General features: G+C 37.0%; 1 protein-coding gene across 8 annotated transcripts in view; it reads right to left on the bottom strand.

Moving 5' to 3' along the window:
- Positions 1–22,190, bottom strand: part of LOC132122226 (supervillin-like) — a 72,182-nt gene that overhangs the window by 13,227 nt on the left and 36,765 nt on the right. For 3 of the 8 annotated variants that reach the window (XM_059532225.1, XM_059532226.1, XM_059532222.1), the window contains exons 5-22: positions 21,414–21,562; positions 20,521–21,211; positions 19,691–19,786; positions 15,705–16,481; positions 15,057–15,224; positions 14,472–14,506; positions 13,418–13,482; positions 12,447–12,583; positions 11,064–11,159; positions 9,840–10,125; positions 8,870–8,938; positions 7,238–7,613; positions 5,160–5,382; positions 3,820–3,952; positions 2,352–2,399; positions 1,577–1,645; positions 639–689; positions 29–197 (exon numbers count right to left, since the gene is read on the bottom strand). In XM_059532225.1, coding sequence (XP_059388208.1) covers positions 29–197; positions 639–689; positions 1,577–1,645; positions 2,352–2,399; positions 3,820–3,952; positions 5,160–5,382; positions 7,238–7,613; positions 8,870–8,938; positions 9,840–10,125; positions 11,064–11,159; positions 12,447–12,583; positions 13,418–13,482; positions 14,472–14,506; positions 15,057–15,224; positions 15,705–16,481; positions 19,691–19,786; positions 20,521–21,211; positions 21,414–21,562 — 3,638 coding nt within the window. The remainder of the gene's footprint in view (positions 1–28; positions 198–638; positions 690–1,576; positions 1,646–2,351; positions 2,400–3,819; positions 3,953–5,159; positions 5,383–7,237; positions 7,614–8,869; positions 8,939–9,839; positions 10,126–11,063; positions 11,160–12,446; positions 12,584–13,417; positions 13,483–14,471; positions 14,507–15,056; positions 15,225–15,704; positions 16,482–19,690; positions 19,787–20,520; positions 21,212–21,413; positions 21,563–22,190) is intronic. The other 5 variants (XM_059532224.1, XM_059532230.1, XM_059532223.1 and 2 more) reach the window with 4 other exon arrangements.

Raw genomic sequence — 22,190 nt, 5'->3', positions numbered from 1 at the left:
TGAAGCAATATGTGCATTTTTCAATTACCTTTTTTAACCATACGTCCAGCCACTGTAAACTGAGTGGAGTCATTGAATGCTCCGTAACCTTTGACCTTCCAGGCATCCTCTTGTGCGGTGATGAGCTGCAAGCGTTCCTGAATAGATATCTCGGTTCGCTCAATCTGCTGACTCTCCTCCACCTCATTTCCCATCCTCTGAGATGACAAATAAGAAAATAAATAAGCATTTACATCAATGTCAGGGTGAACCATGTTCTCACACTTTAATTTAAATATATTTTTAATCTAAAAGTGATGCTTTGTTGATAAACATTATTTTTACAAAAGTAGTGAGAGAATCAACACATCTCAAAAGATTAAGCCAAGAAAGCAACTCAAATAAAATTGTGAAAGGAGCTTTCAGTATACACACTTAGCCACTGTTTTCCTAACATTAACCTGGAAACAAACCAAACTGAAAGCATCTAAAATATACAGAATATTCATATGTAGTCAAACTAGCTAGTTATTTACTCCAAAAAAGACACCAAATACAAGACAAAAACACTTAACATACATATGTTTACATACATTACAACAAGTCTTATTGTTGTGTTATGGAGGAATAGTGGATGTGTGTTTGTGGGTGAGAGGCACCTTCCGTCTCCAGGGGTGACGCTCATCCACCTGCACGGGCAGGGGGGTAGCCTTCACACAGAGGGAAGAGCAGGAAGACAGATGGGAGGAATGAGGGATGAGAAAAGAATGGAAAGAAAGGATAAAAGGTGAGAGGATGCATTCTAGACTAAAGAAGCTCCTATGAATAGACATAGGAGGGTGATTCTTCACTGCATCGCTGACCTGCTACTCCATGTTTGGTCTTGAAGTCAAACAGAATTATATAGGCATGTATGTATCCAGTTGGGCAAGATAATGAAGATGGTAGAAAGATTTATACAGGCCTAAAGGTTTAAGCATTAGTCAAGTATATAAAATGTATATAAAAAAGACACAACGTTAAAGATCAAGAGTTTAAGAGTTAATTAGTAGAAGACAAGAATCTGTCAAGAAGAAAAGAACTGAGAGTGCCATTCAAATTAATCCAATAAATACAAGGAGCTAATTTCTTAGACTTCAAGAAATACTTGTACATATGTTGTGCACTGTTACACTGTACAGAATATAAATGAGTTACAATAGTAACAATTGTTTACCTTTAAGTAAAAAAAAAGTATGTGTACTCTTATAAACTAAAAACAAAGTAAAAGGATGTTCCCTGAAGCCAGATGTTTATATATATATATATATATATCTTTTTGTTTTGTTACCATTTATGTACATAACTTTGATACATGTAAGTATAACACAGGTAAAATATACAGACAGTGAACTGCCATCCCTGAAACACTGACCCTGTATTTTGTAAGATGGACTTTGTCTGGTCTGACATGTTTTTTTAACCATAAATTTAAAAGGATTTAGTATGAGGCAGAAAGCAAAAATGGGGAAAAATATATTAGTGGTCAAAAGAGGGCAGCTGTCAGTATCAGAGGGTGGAATGAGAAGGATAGTTTACATTGGGTGTTTTTGCTCACCTTGGGAAGGATTGCTATTTGATCCAGTGGTTCAGAGGCACACGAAAAGGAGGAGGAAAAGACAGGATCCTACAGACAGTACAGAGAGGGGAAGCAAGACAAAAGATGGAGAGACACATGAAAAAAACAGGAGGGAATGAAGAGGAAGTCCAAGGGACAGGCAGCAGGCAGGTGACACTGGTCTAGTCTTAGACAAAATGTCACCTCTAAATAACCACATGACAAGACAAAGTAATTTTGTACAATGCTATGGTCAAATCTAAAATACAACACACAATCATCATCCTTGTACAACCACCTTGAAACTAATGATGCTGAAATCATTCTCCAACTATGCTGTCAATCAAGCAGTTTCAAGAGAAACCCTAATGGATACCATCACTGTGTAAAATGTATGACTTAGGCTATAAGCTTTCAGTTAGCTTGTCTATAAGAGTGGTTGAACAAAGCGATTAATACCACACTGTAACCGTGAAGCCACCATTGGGTAAAATGACAAAGCCACCACAATGGCTGTTAAAATAAAATATAAAATAAACTTTGACATTGTAGAACACATAACATCACCATGGTAGCAATGTGAGAGGAACAAGCAAATACAATCACCACCACAAGCAACTGGGTAATCCTGAATTGACAACAAGATCGGAAACACCATGACAGCACACTGACATCAACGTGATTAAAGGATTAAACACAAAAACGAAACCATAACCCCTTTGCACACTGGCTATACCCATGCTAAGCTTGTTAGCACAGTGGCTAACAGCCTTACCCAAAGTTGATCAGACACTGCAAAGTCATCAATCATCATCCCATCATCCTACAAAAAGGGGTAAATGAACAGGGGAGAAATTATCCCCTACTAAAAGTTTGGATACTGAATTAAACCTTTAATCTGGTTACTGTAAAGAATAAACATGTTTATTATGCAGTCTGATGATTCTACCTGATTTATTTCTAATAATAAAGTAACTCGGATTGAGATTCTCAATATTATTAAAATGCTACTCATATTATAAGTTAACCTATTTGTTAAATCAGCAAGAAAAACTGTAGTACCATATTTTGGTCTACAAGTATTAAAGTCACAATGAAAACGAATACAACTGAATATTTTCTCCCATATTTACATGTACATCTAAGTGAAGCGTTTGATTGAATGGAGGCAGATCTGAATACGAGCTTGCAGTTTCTTGTGAGAAAGGAAAGGGTTAAATAGACTAAGTGATTTGAGACTATCTGCATACAGTACATCACCACAAGATCACAGGAAGACTTTCATGCTGATGAAAGAAGATCTTGTAAATAAATTGTTATTGTTGAATCTGATCTGCCAGATCTTCAGCTAAGTATTTGCTCTAATGATAGCTAATCTCCTATGCTGAATTTAGTAATAAGTGATTTTATAAGTAAATCACATTACGGAATTAATGCAACCTGAAGATATCAAAACCCTGTGTGAAGTAAATAATCTAGAGAATAAATCCAAACAGAGAAAGGCATGCAAAACCTCACCACATCCCCCACCGTTGTAGAGAATTATCATCAAGCATGCAAAGTTTTGAAACATTTTTTATTATAATAATAAAAAAAAAACATGCATTAGAGTAGTGGACTAGCAGAAAGACAGAGATTATGCAGGTTAAGAACACATACTGTATCAAACATACAAATAATCCAGAACTCTTTACTAGAAAAATTTTTACACGTTCATGATGACCACGTGATCTCTACCAGCCCTTTTTTTCCAGTCACAATATATTGAGAGTGCATAAATACCTCTAATTTTATGATTTCTAAACATCATTAACAATCAGACTACACTATTTAAAAGTAAATAAATTAGCTAGCTCTGAGCAAACTTGTTTGCTATAGAGATTGTGTGCAGATTAGAACTAGAGTTTCACACAGAAGCAAATTAAATTAAATTTGAAAAACAACTTAAAAGTGACCCGTGCACACCACAAACCATGCTATCAGAAAGGACAGAATAAAGTGAAATGATACAAGATAAGAAAACAATGACTAGCACAAACCCTTCTCTGTTTAGAGTTACTCAACTGCACAAAAGCCAATTCTAAACTGAAATGCTGGACTATGCAACAAATGCAAACTAATCTACTAAACCACAAAATAAACGAGTTGTATGATATTTGCTCTTCATCAACTGGAATTGATAATACAAGATGTTACAATATACCTATGACCTGAGCTGAGACAGTTCAGGGTTCAGAGGTTACCTTCTTCTTGAAGCTTTGCTCCACTTCCCATAGCTGGGCGTGTCTTTCAGACACAGCAACCTTCACCACATCCTGTTTTTTATTTATCCTGTTCTTCCAGTCTTCCTCTCCACTCTTCTTCAACAGAGCCAGCCTGCGAGACACAATGATGGGTCATCATCAATTCTTGAAAAGATCTAAAAATCTCATATACACTTAAATGCCTGAAATTAATTTTGTAGATGCATTTACTAATTAATAATTGTGTAGACTTATTTCTTGACAAAAACATCTATTGGATGAGAAGGAACAGATAGTGAAGCAGCTGACAGGAGCCAAGCATGCTTGGGAACTCCTTCAACACTGTTGAAAAGCAATCCAGAATATATATATATATATATATATATATATATATATATATATATATATATATATATATATATATATATATATATATATATATATATATACACAAACACACACACACACACACACACAAAAAGGGGTTTATTGAAGAACAAATAGGTGTGTTGAAACTTTTGACTGGGATTGTGTAACTAAACATTCATGACAAACAGAAATTTCTTCTGCAAATTAATTTATCTCTGTGGAAAAGTTAAAAAACAACAACAAACAGGAATCTTCCATATGAGTGGTTTTCATTTTGTCATTAATCAATTTTAATAGCTTGCATCAGCTTGCTTTCTATGGCAACAGACAGTTGCCCATCACTTACACAATACTTTGATCTTAAACCGGACACAATAGTACAGCTCTTACAAAACTAAAACCAAACTATACAGAGTTATACACAATATACTGTTACATGGAACTGGAATATGATTTATTTTTTCTTCTAATATCTGTCCTCCTCCATCTGTGTGCTTGCTGTCAAACCACAACACAAGGAGGCAGTCACATGGCACGAAGACATTACAACAGCATCATTACTATCGACAATGACCTATTTTATAGTCAAAAATGTTGTGTAAAGACTTGGAGCATCTGATGTTTCCATTTCTAATGTCATTTTTCTCCTAGATCTCATTCTAAATAGAATTGAACTGACATATATATTCAGAATACACAATGCAACCCACTTTCCCCAAATAGTCAAAGTGGAACACACACACAAAAAAGACTAAGGCAGCTTTGTTTTACACAATTTACAATGTCCTGCTTTATAGAGATAGAAAGGTATCAGATTTTAATATACATCTATATGTATACATTGACCTATGCAAGAGAAAACACATATTGCATTATGCTGACTTTTTTTCTTTTCCATATCACCACATCATAAAATTAACAAACTATTCAAAAGATGTCATTTTGGATATTTAATGCTTTCATACACGCACCTCTCTTTGATGGACATCTGTCGGGCAAACATGATGTCTGAGAACTTGTCTCCCTCCTCTGTTTTAAAGTCAGTCTCCTGCTCGTCTTCTCTCCTGTTGTCCTCTGAGAGGTATCCAGTAGACTCTGTGTGTGTGTGCGGTGCGAGAGAGCTGCTCCGTAAAGAGGATGAGCCCTGCGATACAGCTGCTGCTGCACGTACTGTGGCTGTGTGAACAGGAAGATCTGTTAAACACAGATACAGGAAAGGGTTAGAGCAGCCCCAGTGATTCAATCAATAACAGCTCACTGACAGGCGGAGCCACCAGACACATACAAACAAAGCCAAACTCTCACACACACTCCGTCCTGTCATGAGTTGATGCTCACTTGAGCATGTGAATACACACATAGTAAAACTGATGAAAATGTAACACAGGAAATGGCTGTCAGTTTCTAAGCATAAAAGGAAGCTTTGTTGCTCATGCTGTGGCCATGTGGCTTAGACAGACATCTTTCTGTCTTTTCAAATAAGGAAAAGTTTAAAACCACCAGCCTGAATGACAGACACCAAACAGGAAGACTCTACAGAACTGACGCACATCAGCACAGACCACATGTACAGCAGACACTGCAGGAAACCTTCATAACAAGCCATCCTTGATAAAACAGTATATGACTGTTTGAATTGTAAGATGCACATCATGGGCACAGTAATTTATATAAGTCTAAAGGAGGAAATAATTAATAATAATAATATTATAATATATATATATATATATATATATATATATATATATATATATATATATATATATATATATATATACACACACACACACACACATACAGTACAGACCAAAAGTTTGGAAACATTACTGTTTTTAATGTTTTTGAAAGAAGTTTCTTCTGCTCATCAAGCCTGCATTTATTTGATCAAAAATACAGAAAAAAATTTAATATTGTGATATATTATTACAATTTAAAATAATTGTTTTTAAATTTATTATACTTTAAATTATCATTTATTTCTGTGATGCAAAGCTGAATTTTTAGGATCATTATCACATGATCCTTTAGAAATCATTCTAATATGATGATTCATTATCAAAGTTGGAAACAGTTTAATATTTTCTTAATAGTTCTGCTTAATATTTTTTCAGAACATGTGATACTTTTTTAGGATACTTTGATGAATAAAAAGTAAAAAAAAAAAAGGTAGCTATGTTTTTAAAATATAAATATTTTGTAATAACAATATACACTACTGGTCAGTAATTTGGGGTTAGTAATTTTTTTTTTTCTTCTTTTTAAATAAAATCAATACTTTTATTCAGCAAGGATGTGTTAAATTGATTAAAAGTGATAGTTAAAAAAATATATTATTAGAATATATATTAGACTTTTTTTTTTCTTTTTTTTTTTAATAAATGCAGTTCTTTTTAACCTTTTATTCATCAAATATATTAGACAGCAGAACTGTTTCCAACACATAATAAATCAGAATATTAGAATGATTTCTAAATGATCATGTGATAGACTGGATGTTACATGTGACAGTGAAGGCTGGAGTAATGATGCTGAAAATTCAGCTTTGCATCACAGGAATAAATTATTTTTTTAAAGTATATTCAAATAGAAAACTATTATTTTAAGTTGTAATAATATTTCACAATATTACTGTTTTTTCTGTATTTTTGATCAAATAAATGCAGGCTTGATGAAAAGAAGAAACTTCTTTCAAAAACATTAAAAATAGTAATGTTTCCAAACTTTTGGTCTGTACTGTATATATATTCTATTTTTAGGGGAAATTGATGGACGTCTATATACATATATATATATATATATATATATATATAGACGTCCATTCATTTCCCCTAAAAATAGAATCTATTGGGTGATGGGTCACCAACCTGTACATGTTTCACTGTATGTGTCTAACTATATATCAGTGTCTGTGCACTGTTCTTACACTGAGCATCTTGCCATAATATTAACTAGGAAAGATAAGAGTTAAATAACAATACCTTGAAGTACAGAAACGTATGAGAAGATGTGCCACTTAAAAAAACACATCACCTATATCTATATTCTTTACCTGACATGGCTGCCTTTGACTTGTGCTCTCCATCTGTTACTGAAGGGTCTTGAGGGGTCACCAGAGCCTCATTGTGCCCTTTATACTCATCCCAGTCACTAGCCGGTTGAGCGTGTGGTGTCGGTTTCATGCTCTCTGGAGAGGGGTGTTTCCTCTTCCCCATGCTCAATAACTGCTTTTCTCCTTGGGCCGCCTCTGGGCTCTGATGAGCAGCTTGAGGTTGGTAAGGTGGGGAGAGGGTCTTCTCATAGTAGGCAGGGCCAGATACATTGGGCATGGTCAGATGGATGTCACCAGCATGTTCAGTGGAAACAGTTGAGGATCTCAGGGCCGAGGTAGAGGTGGATGCAAAACAAGCTCCACCTGCAGGCTGCAGCTACAAGAGTGCAATAAAAGAAAAGGATCAAGAGTTTGAGCAGAAAAGGAAAGGACAGAAGAATTCACAGTGAGCAGTATGAGAAAGAGAAAGATTAGAGCAAAGAGAGAGTGATGGGATGAGAACAAAAAGTGAGTCAGCATGGGCAGGAAACAGCACATTCATCAACAGTTCATCAGCAGACACACGTCAATCATGCTGACTAATCAGAGGCTGACTTATTGCATTTCCTGTAACTGAAAGGCAAGCATCAAATCAGCCAATAACAAAACAATTCACAAAGCCATGCCCTTTATATACTGAACCCGACTGTTCCCATCATGCCCTCAGAAACAGACACTAAGTCACAGACACAATCATTTAAATTTAAAACTACTGTGTCAGCAGGGATACAGTTGTGGTGTCCATTCAGTATAAGATCGTTGAAAAGTAAATATAGAAATGAACAATAATGAATAGAGGTGGGCAGTATGTGGGAAATGTTACTTCAAAGCAGCAGTGTCTTTTTGCAGTGGAAAACAACAAACTACCTCTTTATCTTTTTTAATAACATTTTGCATTACAATACAGTTTGGTTTGTTGGGTCATACTGCTTTTTCACCAGATGCAACCACCCCAGAGTTTTCAATTGGGCCAAGATTCGATCAGGTGATGTAAGCACATTTACTCTGTTCTGATATGTCTAAATGAATCAAACTAAGGGAGAAAGCACATGTGAGAAAGCCCTAAAAATGGGCTATAATAATAGCCCATAGTGATTAGAAATAGTTCTTTTCTTCATTATATACACATTCCGGTGTGCATTTGCCACAATTTTTCCATGCTTCGTCATTCTCTAATCACAGAAAGCAAAACACACTATAGCAAATTTCTTTGCAGAGTAACCCAGCACTAATGAAGTTTATACATGACACACAATAAACAGACAAAACATCATACGTGTTAACATTTCTCCACTCCATTTCAAAAGCACATAAAGACTGCGAAGCCAGTACTTGAACTACCAGCAATCTGGAACTACATTCACAAACAGAATCATTTACCTCCATGCCTCCTTTGAAATTGTACGTTCATCTAAGCAAGATGCTTAAACGAAATGCCAGAATTTAGCCTACTGGCACATATTGACATATATGCTGAAGCTATGCTTATGACAACTGCTTCTAAGACATGGGACATTGGTTTTACTGCAGGCTGAGTAAAACCTTGGTTTCTACAAAATATCATACGGTTCTAGAGGACTCTGGTATCCTCACATGTTCCAGATCACTCAGAAGCTCTGAGAACTCCGATTCCTCGTCAAACATCTCAGAATCAGAATCATCCTGCATCAGAGACAAACCTCTTTAAATGTTCAATCGTATGTGTCTGTGTGTGTAGAACTAAGATTGATTACATTTTTGTGGATGCAATACTTCAACATGTTTCCGATAAACTTAAATCAGGGTACACAGTAAGAGTGGGCGATATGAACAAAAATATAATAACAATTTTGCTAAACATTTCGATAAGAAAATAATCAGTAGACCTACTAAAAATGTGAAAGTCTAACGACACAATATATATGTATGGTTATTATAGATTAACTGTAAAAACCCCACATCGTCGTTGTGTATCTGGGTGTTGACTATTAAATCAACAACAACAAAAAAAAACCATCACATTAGCTTTCAAAAGTTTGCTGAAAGATTGTAGGGAGGTACTTTAATCCCTCACAGACTCAATTTCACTTTTTATACAGTGAAATGCAACATAAAATAGGTGGAAAACAAGACATGAATGGTAGTAAAGCAATGCAACTTTTGCTGTAGTTCACAACAATGACAATATTACAAATATAATGCATCTGATTTCATTCACGCTACACATATTAATACTATACAGAACATAATTTTTAAAGTTAAGTATGCAAAGTAAGTATTAAAAACTAAAAAAGTACCTACTCAGAGTATGTAACTCCAGGATCAGCCTGTGGTTTCTTGACCCCAGATTTCTCACTTGCTTTATAGCTTAATTTTTTTTTGTCTTTTCTCTTCTCCTCCAGTATTTAACTGACATACACTATAATGGCCAAAAGCATGTGCACACCCAAAAGATCACACCCATATGTGCTTAATTTAATGGCCATTCATGATTCATGATTTAATTACACGATGAGTAATGCACTAAACTGATACAATTCTCAACTGAATAAGTGTTTAATGAAGATACAGAAATGTTACATACCTGTTCAACCTCTCCTAGTGTGATTGGCTGAGTCTTGTAGCGGGCATTACTTCTGCGTGACCGAGTGTCTCCCCTGGCCCGAGGGCCGTGGCTGGACGGCTGTGCCAGGCGGTTGAAGAGTGCCATCTTCTCTGCCAGACTGAGCGTGGATAGATCTGGCTCCTCTAGGCCATCCTCCTCTGGAGATGCATGGTGAGCTCGACTCGTCTCCACTGTCTCCTGAGCCAGCCGAACCTCTCTGGCCTGCTCTCTCACTATGGAGCTCTGCTGAGATGAAGCCTGCAAGCTGTAGGGCACATCAACACCAGACAGTTCAGGAACACTCAATGTGTTTCATATTAATTCCATTTTAATCACCTGTAAGGCTGGGCTGCATTTCTGTATTTATCATATATAATTATAATAATACTGAAGAATCACAACATTTTGTGTAAATAACTACTTGCATAAACTTGGATTAAACACACGTGGCATGCATAGAATACACAAGCAATCGTAATTCAGGTTACAGTATGAATAAAGCTAGATAACATTTTGGAAGTGTTGTTCATTCAGCAGTCCAATTATGAAGACAAATAAATAAATAAATGTCTGTGTGAAACATTTTCAATGACAAATAAAAAATGTCTTCATATTAAGATCACAGTAGCATGTGCAGATAAAAGGTCATGCAGTTTATATGCTCAACATGTTGCTGATGAAGCAAGAAAACACAAGCGACATGACTCGAATCCCTCCAAGCAATGTGTCATACCTTTACAAGTAATTCAGACACATTTAACAACTGTTAACATTTCATGACCTTACAAAATATTAATAACATATATTACAGCTCAACACAAGTCAGTGAGGATCAGGATATTCATGAAAATGTGGGTGTGCTTTTGAAATTCTCACTCTTAATTCTAGTAATGTAAACTAATGATCTGTATTGGACTGGTTCTCAATTTGACTTTTAAAAGTTGTACATAAACATTTTTGAAGCATGATTTACAGGAAAAATGTATTGTTTTATCCTGTTTTTTATCCTTCATCATGTTTATTTTAAATTGTAATGACATTTCACAATACAATAGTTGAGTGCTTTTCTCATGATGCATGAATCTAAAGAAATTGTTGAACCTGCAAGCTCTCAGTGACAAACATTAGTACTGATAAGAGTGACCATGCCTGTATTACACACACACACGCTCATGGGAGTGTCTGTATGTGTGTCCTGGGTACCTGGATTTGGTCACAGAGCTGCTGACTAGAGTGGGCCTAGGAACACGCGTTACAGAGGTTTGTACAGTCACGGACTGTGACAAATGGCCAGGGACACTTTAAACCACACAGAGCAGAAGGAAAGAAACAGAGACACAGGAAAAAACTGAAGAAAACAGATCATAGCTCTACACACCACACAGAAGAAAAGGAAGGGATAGAATGTAAAGGAAAAAACTGTGTACAGTACATACTTCTGTTCTATTCAAGTTATAGCACACTTGTACATAGATTGACATTTTTGTTTATAAATACATATATATGCACAGTGGTGTAGTGGTGTCTGCTGGAGAAGTGGGTATATTTTTAATTTATGTCCCCATTTGTTTTTTAAATGGCCCAGCAAAGGATGAATTGCCTGCGTGTTAAACAGTGATGTAAGACTAGTCTTGCATATTTAGGTCACCCCAAAATGGGCCAGCAGTATTTGCACATTTTCAATTACTGTAACTTCTGCTACTTGACTTCACAGAGTAAGGATCATTATGAAATTAATATTAGCCAAAAAAGAGGTGCAGATTTTGCAATAAATAATTAAAATGTACAAAATTACATAGACTGCAACAATTAACACTTTGCCAGAACCTCTAGTAGACAAGCTATTTTGTTTCGTTATCTGTAGGAGGATCATGATCTCTATTTGATATAAAAGAAAGAAAGAAAAAAAAAAGAAAAAACAAACAAATCAATCAATTTATCCAGAATTGTTTCATCCATGGCATACAGTGAAGGGCAAATAGTAAACCCCCTAATTCCCCCATACCTTTTTACAATTTATTTATATACTATATTATGCAAAACAAAACCAAAAAAATTGTTTTAATGCAATTAAGCACTAGTCAAGCTGCAATATCAAACAGGACCACATGGAGAAACCAAAAGATCACTAAATTTACTGACTTGACCTGACTGTGCAGGCTATTATAAGGATCCATTCAAAATCAAAAAAAAAAAAAAAAAAAACACCTTCAGGCTTCTGCACCATCCATTATAAAACACTCGTATTTTTAAGCCTAATCAAACATAGACTCTGCTTGCATTCACGTGATTTGTCAAGAACAGAGGCGGGCACAGGCGCAATCAAACAAATTTAAAGGGAAGCCGGCGCATCCTGAAAACATCACTGTCTTTACTGGGTTATTTAGGGAATATGCGATTTGATTAGCTAGTCATGGTGGACTGTTATGATTTTGCCTAATGAAGGACACTACAGAATGATGCGCATTTCAAATTTTTTTTTTTTAATCTTGCCAAATTTTGAAACTAACAAATGTAAAAATGGGATTTTTTTTGTGTGTGTTCTCAACTTGACTTATTGAACACGTCACATGCTATAAAACTTACGTAGCAGCAATGACCACTTCCTCCGAGGTGACTGGTTGAGTGCGGGAGCGATCCTGTCCTCTCCTCAGCCTGCGTTCAACAGCAGGGTTACGGCTCCATGCCTTCAAAACTGAACCATCTGAGGTCTTTTCAAGCTCCTAAGAAACAGGAAGGCTTTGAATGAAAGCTTTGCACAATAACTTCTAACAAAATAAATATAAAACAAAAAATAAAAACACTAAAATGCTGCATTTGACTTTGTTCAAGATATTTTTTCTTTAAAGTTTTTCCTTTAAGTCAGGTTTCTATTAGATTCACTAAATTGTGTTGATGGTCACAATTGGCTGTTTCCTGGAGTTTCAAATGTCATATCTGAGGAATGTGCATGTTTGCATGATGTAAGAGTTTAGGGGTAATGGACTGAGGGGTGTCCTCTTTACACAACTGCTGGAATTAATAAGCATGTACAACCACAGACAGACAGGTTCTGTTCCAAAAATAAGAAAACGGAAAGTTTAAGATAGATTGCAAGTCATCAATCTTGTGTGTGTGTATGTGTGTGTGTGTGGAGGGGGGGGGGGTTCCCAGAACACACTGCCACAATCTCAGAGAAAACGAAAATTTTCAGGATGGATGATTTGTTTTGTTTTGACTGTTTTGTTTTGAATATTGTGCTGTTTAATTAAAAATGCAGAACTTCACTCAGTATTGGTGTGTTAAGCACTTGCTGTGTTTATTAGAGCATCAAATAGTTAGCTTAGACACTATTGGAATCAACAGAGCTGTGGTTGATTCTTATGTGCACTTCATGTAAGGGACAATATTTGTGTGGTCTGCATAACCATATGCAGGGTTGTGGCCAACACAGAGTATTTCGAATAAGCCACTTAAAAAGCTTTTGGTTAGGATGCTGTCTTTATAGACAGTAGAAAGGAAGCAGCTCACTTTCAGGGTTTGGAACAGAAGCACAGACACACTCAAGAACCACATACCCTGAAAAGAGAGCGCTTGGCGGCTACACTCAGCTTTGCTCGCTCATCCAACTTCTCTTCATCCACTGCAAAAACACAGGAAGGAGAGAAGAAAAGAATGAGTCAGAAGCCTTTTCATGAGAACTATTTCATTAAAACCCAAGACTTTCAGAGGACAAACACAATGCTAAACACATGGTAGAAAGAATACATAAGCAAATTTCTGCTTCTCTACTTTGAGTTCACAAAGGAAACCTTAAATGAGAAACAGCAGGGGGAAATAAATGCTTTACATCTTTCAAATGCAGCATATTATATTAAAATATGCTCTTATATAAATTGTGACATTATTTATGCAACACTCAACTGGACAGTTCACCCAAAAAAGAAAATCTGTGACCATTTACTCACCATGTTGCTTCAAACTCATAGAATTTTGGTTAATCTTCAAAATACAAATTAGGTTATTTTTAATTAAACTACAGAGACTTATATACATCCACTGAAAGTTCAGGAAACCAAAACTTAGATTCATGTGTCATTAAGTTTCATTAAAATATCTTAATTTGCGTTGAATCAAAGATTTACCAAATTTTAAATGTTAAATTATCAAATACTATTTATTTATCTTGCTCAAGGCACAACTTTAACTGTTGAAAATGTTAGGGTCAGCATTAATTCAGCATATTTTTATTCAGCAAGGATGCATTAGACTGATTTATTTTCCCAAATAAATGCTGTTCTTTGCAGAAGTGTTGCAATGGTTTACAACAAATATATTAAGCAATACATTTGTTTCAACACATCTGTTTCAATAATTGTATGTACCATCAGCATGTCAGTTTGTCTTACTGAGCTGCACACATAGGAAACTAATGTAACAGTTTTGTAATGTTATTGTGTCATCCTGCCCCATCACAAAATTTGTATACATAAGCCAGACAGCAACTAAAGGTGGCTAGCGTGACTTTCTATTTTAAAAATGACACAAAAGCTAAATATGCTATACTAAACCTTCAGTGATAACATAGAATGTGTTGCGTATGCAAAAAAAGAAAAGAAAAAAAAACCTTACCTTCAGGGCTCAGTGGTTCAGGGCTTATATGAGACCTAAAGAGAACAAAAGTAAAAAACTTAAAAAAGGGTTACAATTAAACATCAAAAATTTTTGGATTTTAAAATGATTTGGTCAACCAGCTGACTTGCAATAGTGTAAGCAGACAAAAGCAGCAGCAGCTTTAAGAAAAAGACAATCAGGAAAATACACAAAGCAGCTAAAGGGAAAGTGCAGAAAACATAATCAAGCCTTATTAATCCACAGTGTTTTACAGAATTATAGATTTTGCAACATGCTACAGAAATAGAAAAAAAAAAAAGACAACAAAGAGCCTTTCATAAAAACCACTGACCAAACTTTTGGATTAGAATCCAATACACATAAAAACAGTATACAGTGTGTTAAAGGAGTAAAATTATTTAGTGAGCCAAAAGCTTACTTGAAGTAACCAGTGCATAAATACAGTGCAGTTAAAGGTACATAAAAAAATACATTTCGAACCAATCTGGGTTTAGTTTTCTGCACATCAATTGTAATTTTTAATTTGCACTCCAGGACAATTATATATATAATATCGTGCATAAAACTACTCAAAATGCCTACCGGTTCGACTGTTCACGCTCAGTTGATGTGATAGGCTGTGTTCTAAACCTCTCAGATGTCTTTCTATTCTCAGTAGGACATATATACCGCAAAGGGCGACGAGATGAGCGATCTTTGACTCTCTCACTTCTCCAGGGTGCATGTGTATCTGGAGGCACCTCTTCTGCCCTATTATGTCACAAAGCATGACTGAACGAGATTGTAGAATGACCGGTGCACAGGCAAAATGCTAATGCTGGATGAATATTTCATCTAAGCATCCTCACAGTGGGTTAAACTAACTAATGAAAACCCTACAAACATAAAAAGTGGTTTAGAATTATTTTGTCAGCAAAACTAACATAAATACACAATAATTCTCTAGAAATACAAAACTGCCAAGCCAAGGTAAGACAGATAGACAGGCAGAAATGGTTAATTATTACTGCGCACTAGACAAGCCGAGCAGCATGATGGCTGAAAGAATAGAGCATTAGAATCTGCTGGTCAACTTTGAATGAGTGATTCCTCTGTAAGATCACTATGTCTTTTCTAACATTTCATTATCAAAAGTAGTTACATAAGATGAGATTTTGATTAACGGCATGTTAATCATCAATGTTAGATAATGTTAGTAAGTCGACATAATGATAATGTACCACCACCTACAGTTCAGCTTTCCGGGGACTCGCAACACTTTCCAGGTAGGTGTGGCGAAGTTGGGCAACTGAAACCCTTGCATCATGGGATAGGTGATCACCATTGAGCACTTTCTCCTGAGGGGCATGCTCTCTGATTGGGTTCTGGATGGTATTCTGTTGGACATTTCCAATATCCAAAGGTTTTGGCATATATATCCCACTGGAGGTCTGGATTGGGGGGTAGCAGTTAGCTTCAGCCCTTCTATGGGCCTCTCGAGCTCTTGTTTGCATAGACTCTGCGGCCTGAAGTCGGGACACATGCTCTGTGTAAACTTCCCTTCTTGACTGACCTCCACGGCGCCCTCTGGGGTCATCTGCAATATCCTCCCTTCTGTGCCGACTGATGCCTGGGTTTACCTCTACGTTGTCGGTACTTCCTTGGCAAGGGTCTTCAGTGCTCCGTTCTTTCCGCCGAATTTCAGAAGGTAAAACTGCCTTCCTGCTCCGCAGGAGCCCCACTGTTCTCACATCCTGTTTTCCCTCTGGTTCAAGCATTTCTTGAGTCTCTTGTTTATGCCTGGAACCAGATTCGCTGCCCATAGAGAAGTAGCTCTGGCTCCCCAAGTCACGGCGTTCCTCTTGTCCAGGATGTGTAAGCCGCTGTTTGGCTGCAGCATCAGGTAGGTTGCGATTGTGAGGGAGATATCGAGGGAATGATTGGGGAAACTGGTTGTGTGCAGGTCCTTCTGTAGTTTGACCCCTGTGAAATGGCTCGTCACGGGCCAGTCTCTCCCTAACTCGGATTCTTCAGAAGAAGAGAAAAGGGTTGGTTACTTAGACTTAAGAGATATTAACGGACTCTGCAAAAGAAGAAATAAAAAACAGGACCATTTCATGGCCCTGGACGTGAGTGGAAGCAAGAAATTCTGATCCATCCAAAACAACCCAAGCCACAGAACCAGTAGAAGTAACTCAGTATGGTTTGTGTTTTTTAGAATGTGGTTAAACAGCAAATTTGACAGTGTTTGGAATAAAATATAAAACATTGAGACACAAAATGTGCATCAAATTTGGTGTTTTCAGTGGTTGGAATAATGAGAACCATGTGAAAAATGTTGCGCTTCCTGTAACAAAGATCGAGCGGCAAAACAACAACTGTGATATTTGAAACAACTGAAACATACTGAAATAATCTCAAAATAGTGATTATAGTCAAAATAATCTAATAATAATTTTATGTGAATAATTCAGTCTATTGAATCAGAGGCTTTCTAGCTATGATTACAGATCCTGAAATCCCAAACTTTTTATAGGCAACTATATTTGAAAATTAAGAAAACAATGTTTGAAAAAATAAATAATTAGCTTTAATAGAAATTAAATTTTATGGGCAATTTTATGTTATTCTTACTATGCAAAATTACAAAACCATTAAAGGAAGTTCACCCAAAAGTGACAATTGTTCTCACCCTCATGTCAATCCAACGACAAAAAGAAAATATATTAAAGAATTTTGAAGAACCAAACAGCTGACTTTCATAGCAATGGGGACAACATGAGGATGAGTACATGACAAAATTTCCATTTTTGGGTGACCTATCCCTTTAAATAATTGGCAAATGGAAAATATCTGCAGTGTAGCATAAATAAATCTGAAGAGAAAAAAAAGTTTAAATCAAATTATTTTTTTTTTTTTACATTAACCATGGCCCCCGACTTCATTAGAACCTCCTGGGGTTCCACAGACCCCAGTTTGAATAGCAAATGATTAAAAAAAAACAAGAGATTCTGCATTGAGAATACTGAATAAGCTTTTCTGTGAACTGTAGAAAAACTCAAACCATTTCGATACATAAAGGTGGTTTCTCCCTTATATATTATCTTATACATGTATAGCTATGGACATCTCAACCACCAGCTAATTTTACACAACACGGCATTTCATTACATGATGGATGAAAAAGGTTGGCTGATAAACTAGCTTGCTTTGTAATGACTGGTTCTTTATGTTAGGTCAGCAGAATCAAAGCTATCAGCAGGGGGAGGCAAAAGACTCTCTCATCCAAAAGCTTTAGCAGTCATTGCACTACCAGTGAAGGGACATATATCACAAAGAAAACTTCCTATAACCCTTTTAAAAATGTCTGTTTGGCATAGGTTTACACTCTTTGAGTCCATCTCTTCCATCTCCACCTGTTAACATTAATGCTTGGTTTCCATCAGCTCAGAGCCATAATACTGTTAAAAACAGATATTAGCAAACAATTCAAACATCCTCTACACATCACTCTTTTATGAGTTCTATCCCACACTACTCCAGTGTACAAAAAAAGTTTCTCCTGAAGCGAGCTTGACAGCTGCCATCTACACGCTCACACTTGAGTTTCACATATGGTACCATGTACTGTACTCTGTTGAGCTCCTCTGGATCCCTGTTTAAGTGAAACCATGCACTAAACTCTGTAACTGTTGAGTCATGAGAACTGTTTTTAACCTTCTCCAAGCAGACTGTATTTTCAAGGCTGAAAAATGTCTCTAAAAAAATATAGCCAAGAGATATGGTACACAAAATGAAAAATAAAGTATTTTAAAAAAGTACATGCAAATATGAACACAGAGGTTTATTAACTTAAAGTCTGTATTTACAATAAGACCAGTATCACGTATTTAAATATCTAAATAAAATTTAATGTAGACATTAAATGCAAATTCATGGCAGTTGAACGTTAACTCAGAATGCATCTACAACTCATACTTGATCACTATAACAATAGGAAACCATATTTTTTTTAGAAGGTTATGATTGTGTAAATACTCTGTAGACCCTTCTTCGGAGGAGGTGGAGAGCCCATCCTTCTCTATTTCCCTCTATAATTCTTCTATCTACATTGGGTTTGTTATGGCAGCAGACATTATGTGACAAGGAATTGCAAAAGAGAAATATGTCCATATTGTAAAATAATACACTGAACTAGTATTCATTAGTATTCGCTGGAAGAACTTACAAGAATATGAGAATGAAAGCACGGGGAAAGAATAGAAGAAGAAAAAAAGATGGGAACACAATTTGCATGTGAAATGATTCCCAGCAAACTTGGCTGTAGTGTTTTGCATGACTAATCAAGTTATCACACTCTCCATTTGGCATATTGAGCTAATGCAGGCCAAATGATCTGCATTTACATTCTTGTCGAGTTTGGTGACTCATAGCTTAAAAATTTTCTTTTCCACCACAATACCACAAACTCAAACATGTCACACTTGATTCAGCCAGGTACTGAAATACAATACAAGGACAATAACTGCCATATAGGGATAAACCACACACACACACACACACACACACACAAAGTAACTGGATCTGCCTGAAGAATATTAGCAAGAGTTAAGGGCAAACTGCAGCAAGAGGTCTAAACGTTCAATGACCAAATACAAACCCACAGCACTCATTATCAGCGTGGATGGGATGGGTGGTAGAAATGTGTGCGAGGATGGCCACTTTGTTACGGAAATGATAGGCCCAACTCAAAACCACTCCCTGAGCCCTCTACCTTGCTGGTTCCAAATAACCTGACTGACTAACCAGTCCTCATTGTCCCTTTGTAATGCCAGGTTGCTACTATGATCCTATAAGAAGAAAACAATCACGTAGGCCTAATTTACAATTTTGTGTTCCAGTCTTCCAGGCTAAGTTTGTTCCCTTGTAGGGATGTGCAATATTTAGCATTTGCGATTTAATATCGCTACTGTTGTTTTAATGATATGCAAGTTAACATTGAGTATGTCACTCACTTTGCAAATAGAAACAAAAACACATCTTGAAAGTCCAGACTGCATGAAGCAGCCTATTGAAATGCAGTCAGAATGCCCCAATAATTCAAGTTATGAAAACATCCATGTATGGGTTTCTGTTTTTAGGACTAGAGATGGTTTGAGATAGGGCCATGAGGTTAGGTGGGACCACTGTTAAGTGAAGGGTGTCAAACACACCCATAAATCCCAAATGTATGGTACCTGGAAGGCCAGTTGATCGGAGAGAGGGTGTCTCCTTCTGAATCAGTCTGAAGTGACCACTGGTTTGTTGACTGATCCGTTTGTTGACTACAGGAGCTGAATTAGTTGAGAAATGCCCAAAAGAGTGAACCACTCAACAGTTTAGTGTTTATGCTTTGAGAGAAGGGAAAAACAATTCTTCTTCAAAAAAAAGTATAATAAAATAAATAATAAACTGGGGAAAAAACTAGGTTCCTGAAAAGAAAGTAGGGCCTCAAATAAGTTATGAAAATTGAGCTCGGCCTGCTGGGAACAGGGTTTTAAAGGCCAAGTCCTCATTTGTTCACATTAACTAACCAATCAAACTTTATACTGACATTATTACAGTGCTTTGGGTATTTCCTGAATATCATTCTTTATCATATTCATTTGCAATTTTTTGGCTTGGCTTGAAGTTGGGAATTTTAATTCTGCTGGAATCTTTTGCTGCTTAATTTGGCACGCACTTTAATTCCAATGCGTCACACAGAGCACTGACCCATGCCATAAAGAAACAAATGCCAAAGGACAGTAAAGGTCAATGCTAATGGATAATGTTTCATAGTGAACAGAGCCCACCCATCTTTAGGGAGCTGTTAAAACACTCATAACAGTATGCAAGCCAAATCCAGCATATTGACGGCTTTCTTTTGGGGAAAATACCTGTGAAAGACAGATTCAGGGGGATACCAGCCAACATTCTTTCCAAGAAAGGAAAGAGTAAGTGAAGGAAAATAAAATTAATGATATATAAATATTCTACTAGGTGACTAAGATAAAAAAGAAACATCTATCATGCTGAGAACACTCACCCGTGTCTTTGGAGGATGTTGTGAGCCTGCTGCTCAATAAACAGATCACCAGGAGATGCTCCCTGTTTTGGAGATAGCATCATGGCCCTTCGGCCTGCATTAGGCGAGCTGGGAACCCCCATCGCCCCTGGTTCCTTCCCTGGGACCCTGGCAGACCCTGATACATCCATATATGCAGATGGGTCAGGTGCAACCCCTCCACCTCCATGCAATCTATCCCGCTCCTTTGCCCTCCTCTGGTTCTCCAGATTCATCATCCTCTCGCGCTCGGAGATGGACTCTGTGCGATCCCTGATATACTCTGGATCGCTGTGAATGTGTGAACTGGCCCTGTCTACATGATGGCTGGGGGTGTAAACATTATGCTCCATTCCATCTCCTCCTACTACCTTTGACCTATATTGTCGGTCTGAGCCGTCGGGCTCTCTGGAGGTTTTGGAGTAGCGAGCCGTATAGTCAGTCTCCAACTCCTGATCCAGAGAGATGCCGTAGCGCTCTGCTAGCTGACGGCGCCGTTCTGCCTTGTACCGTGCGATCCTTTCGGCTTTAGAGTCCAGCTCTGCCACATGAGTGCAGCCAGTGCTATAGACATGGTTGGACTGTGGTTGGACTGTGTGGGTTCTGGACTGAACCTCTGCACTGTGCAGATTTGGGAAGTTTGGGTCATTTTTGCCATAGTGCTGAAGAGAAACTACAATGGGAGAGATAAAGAAAGATAAAAAAAAATTTATACTGAATCAGTTTGTCTAAACTTTTATAATAAACTCAAACCTATCTTTTCTGTACTGATATGCAACCTTATAATACAGATGCTTAATGCACATTATTACCTATAATCATGTTATAGGTGAGTGAACAATTCAAAGTATAAAAATATTAAGCACAGTTCTCACCTGTACAGGGGTCACAGGTGTCTGCAGCACGGGTATATCTTGGAGTGTCCTCCTCTAGCATTCGATTGGTAACTAGACCGTCACAGCCTGGGAGATTTTGGAGAACATCACTATCGAATCCCTCCAGACGTCTTGCAATTCGCTCTTTCCTATAAACAGGAGTGGTACAAGGGCATATTAAACCGTATTATTCTTAATCTGGGTGGGGCGGGGGTCAGAAGCGGTAAAGGCCGGGACACACCAAGGCAATGGTAAGCGTTGGGGCCAAACAAGAGTTGGGCTAGTTTGTTTGGTGTGCTCCACTCATCGTGCTCACGTTGGAGAAAGCTTGCCCGATTCAACATGTTAAATCTGTGTCGGGACTGTCGCCAAAAGTGAGAACTCTGATTAGAGTCAGTGCCCAGGAATTTAAGCGAAAGTGATGAAAGCAAGCATGTAAATGAAGACGGAACAGACAGAAGGCTTTTACGTGACCTTTCCCAATCATTGAAATTTTTTTTCTAAATGTTTTCAGAACAATATGAGCCGTTTAAAATAATTACAGTTATCAATGTTACTGATATTCAAAATGATAAGCAAGCGCCGCTTTGTTTACATTTCTTATTTCTGCGTTTATCTCATATATCTATGTTTCAGTTTCTCCTTTATGAATGATGAATATATACTATTGATAGTTGCTGATATGGACAGCTCATTCCTCTCACGCAGGCGCAAAATGCACATGATAGTTTGCCATTTGCTGCAGTCTGTGCGGTGTGTTTGAGCGCAGCTCTTTGG

This window comes from Carassius carassius, chromosome 40 (genome assembly GCF_963082965.1).
Source record: "Carassius carassius chromosome 40, fCarCar2.1, whole genome shotgun sequence".
Classification (NCBI taxonomy): domain Eukaryota; kingdom Metazoa; phylum Chordata; class Actinopteri; order Cypriniformes; family Cyprinidae; genus Carassius; species Carassius carassius.
This window is presented reverse-complemented; position numbering and strand designations above follow the sequence as displayed.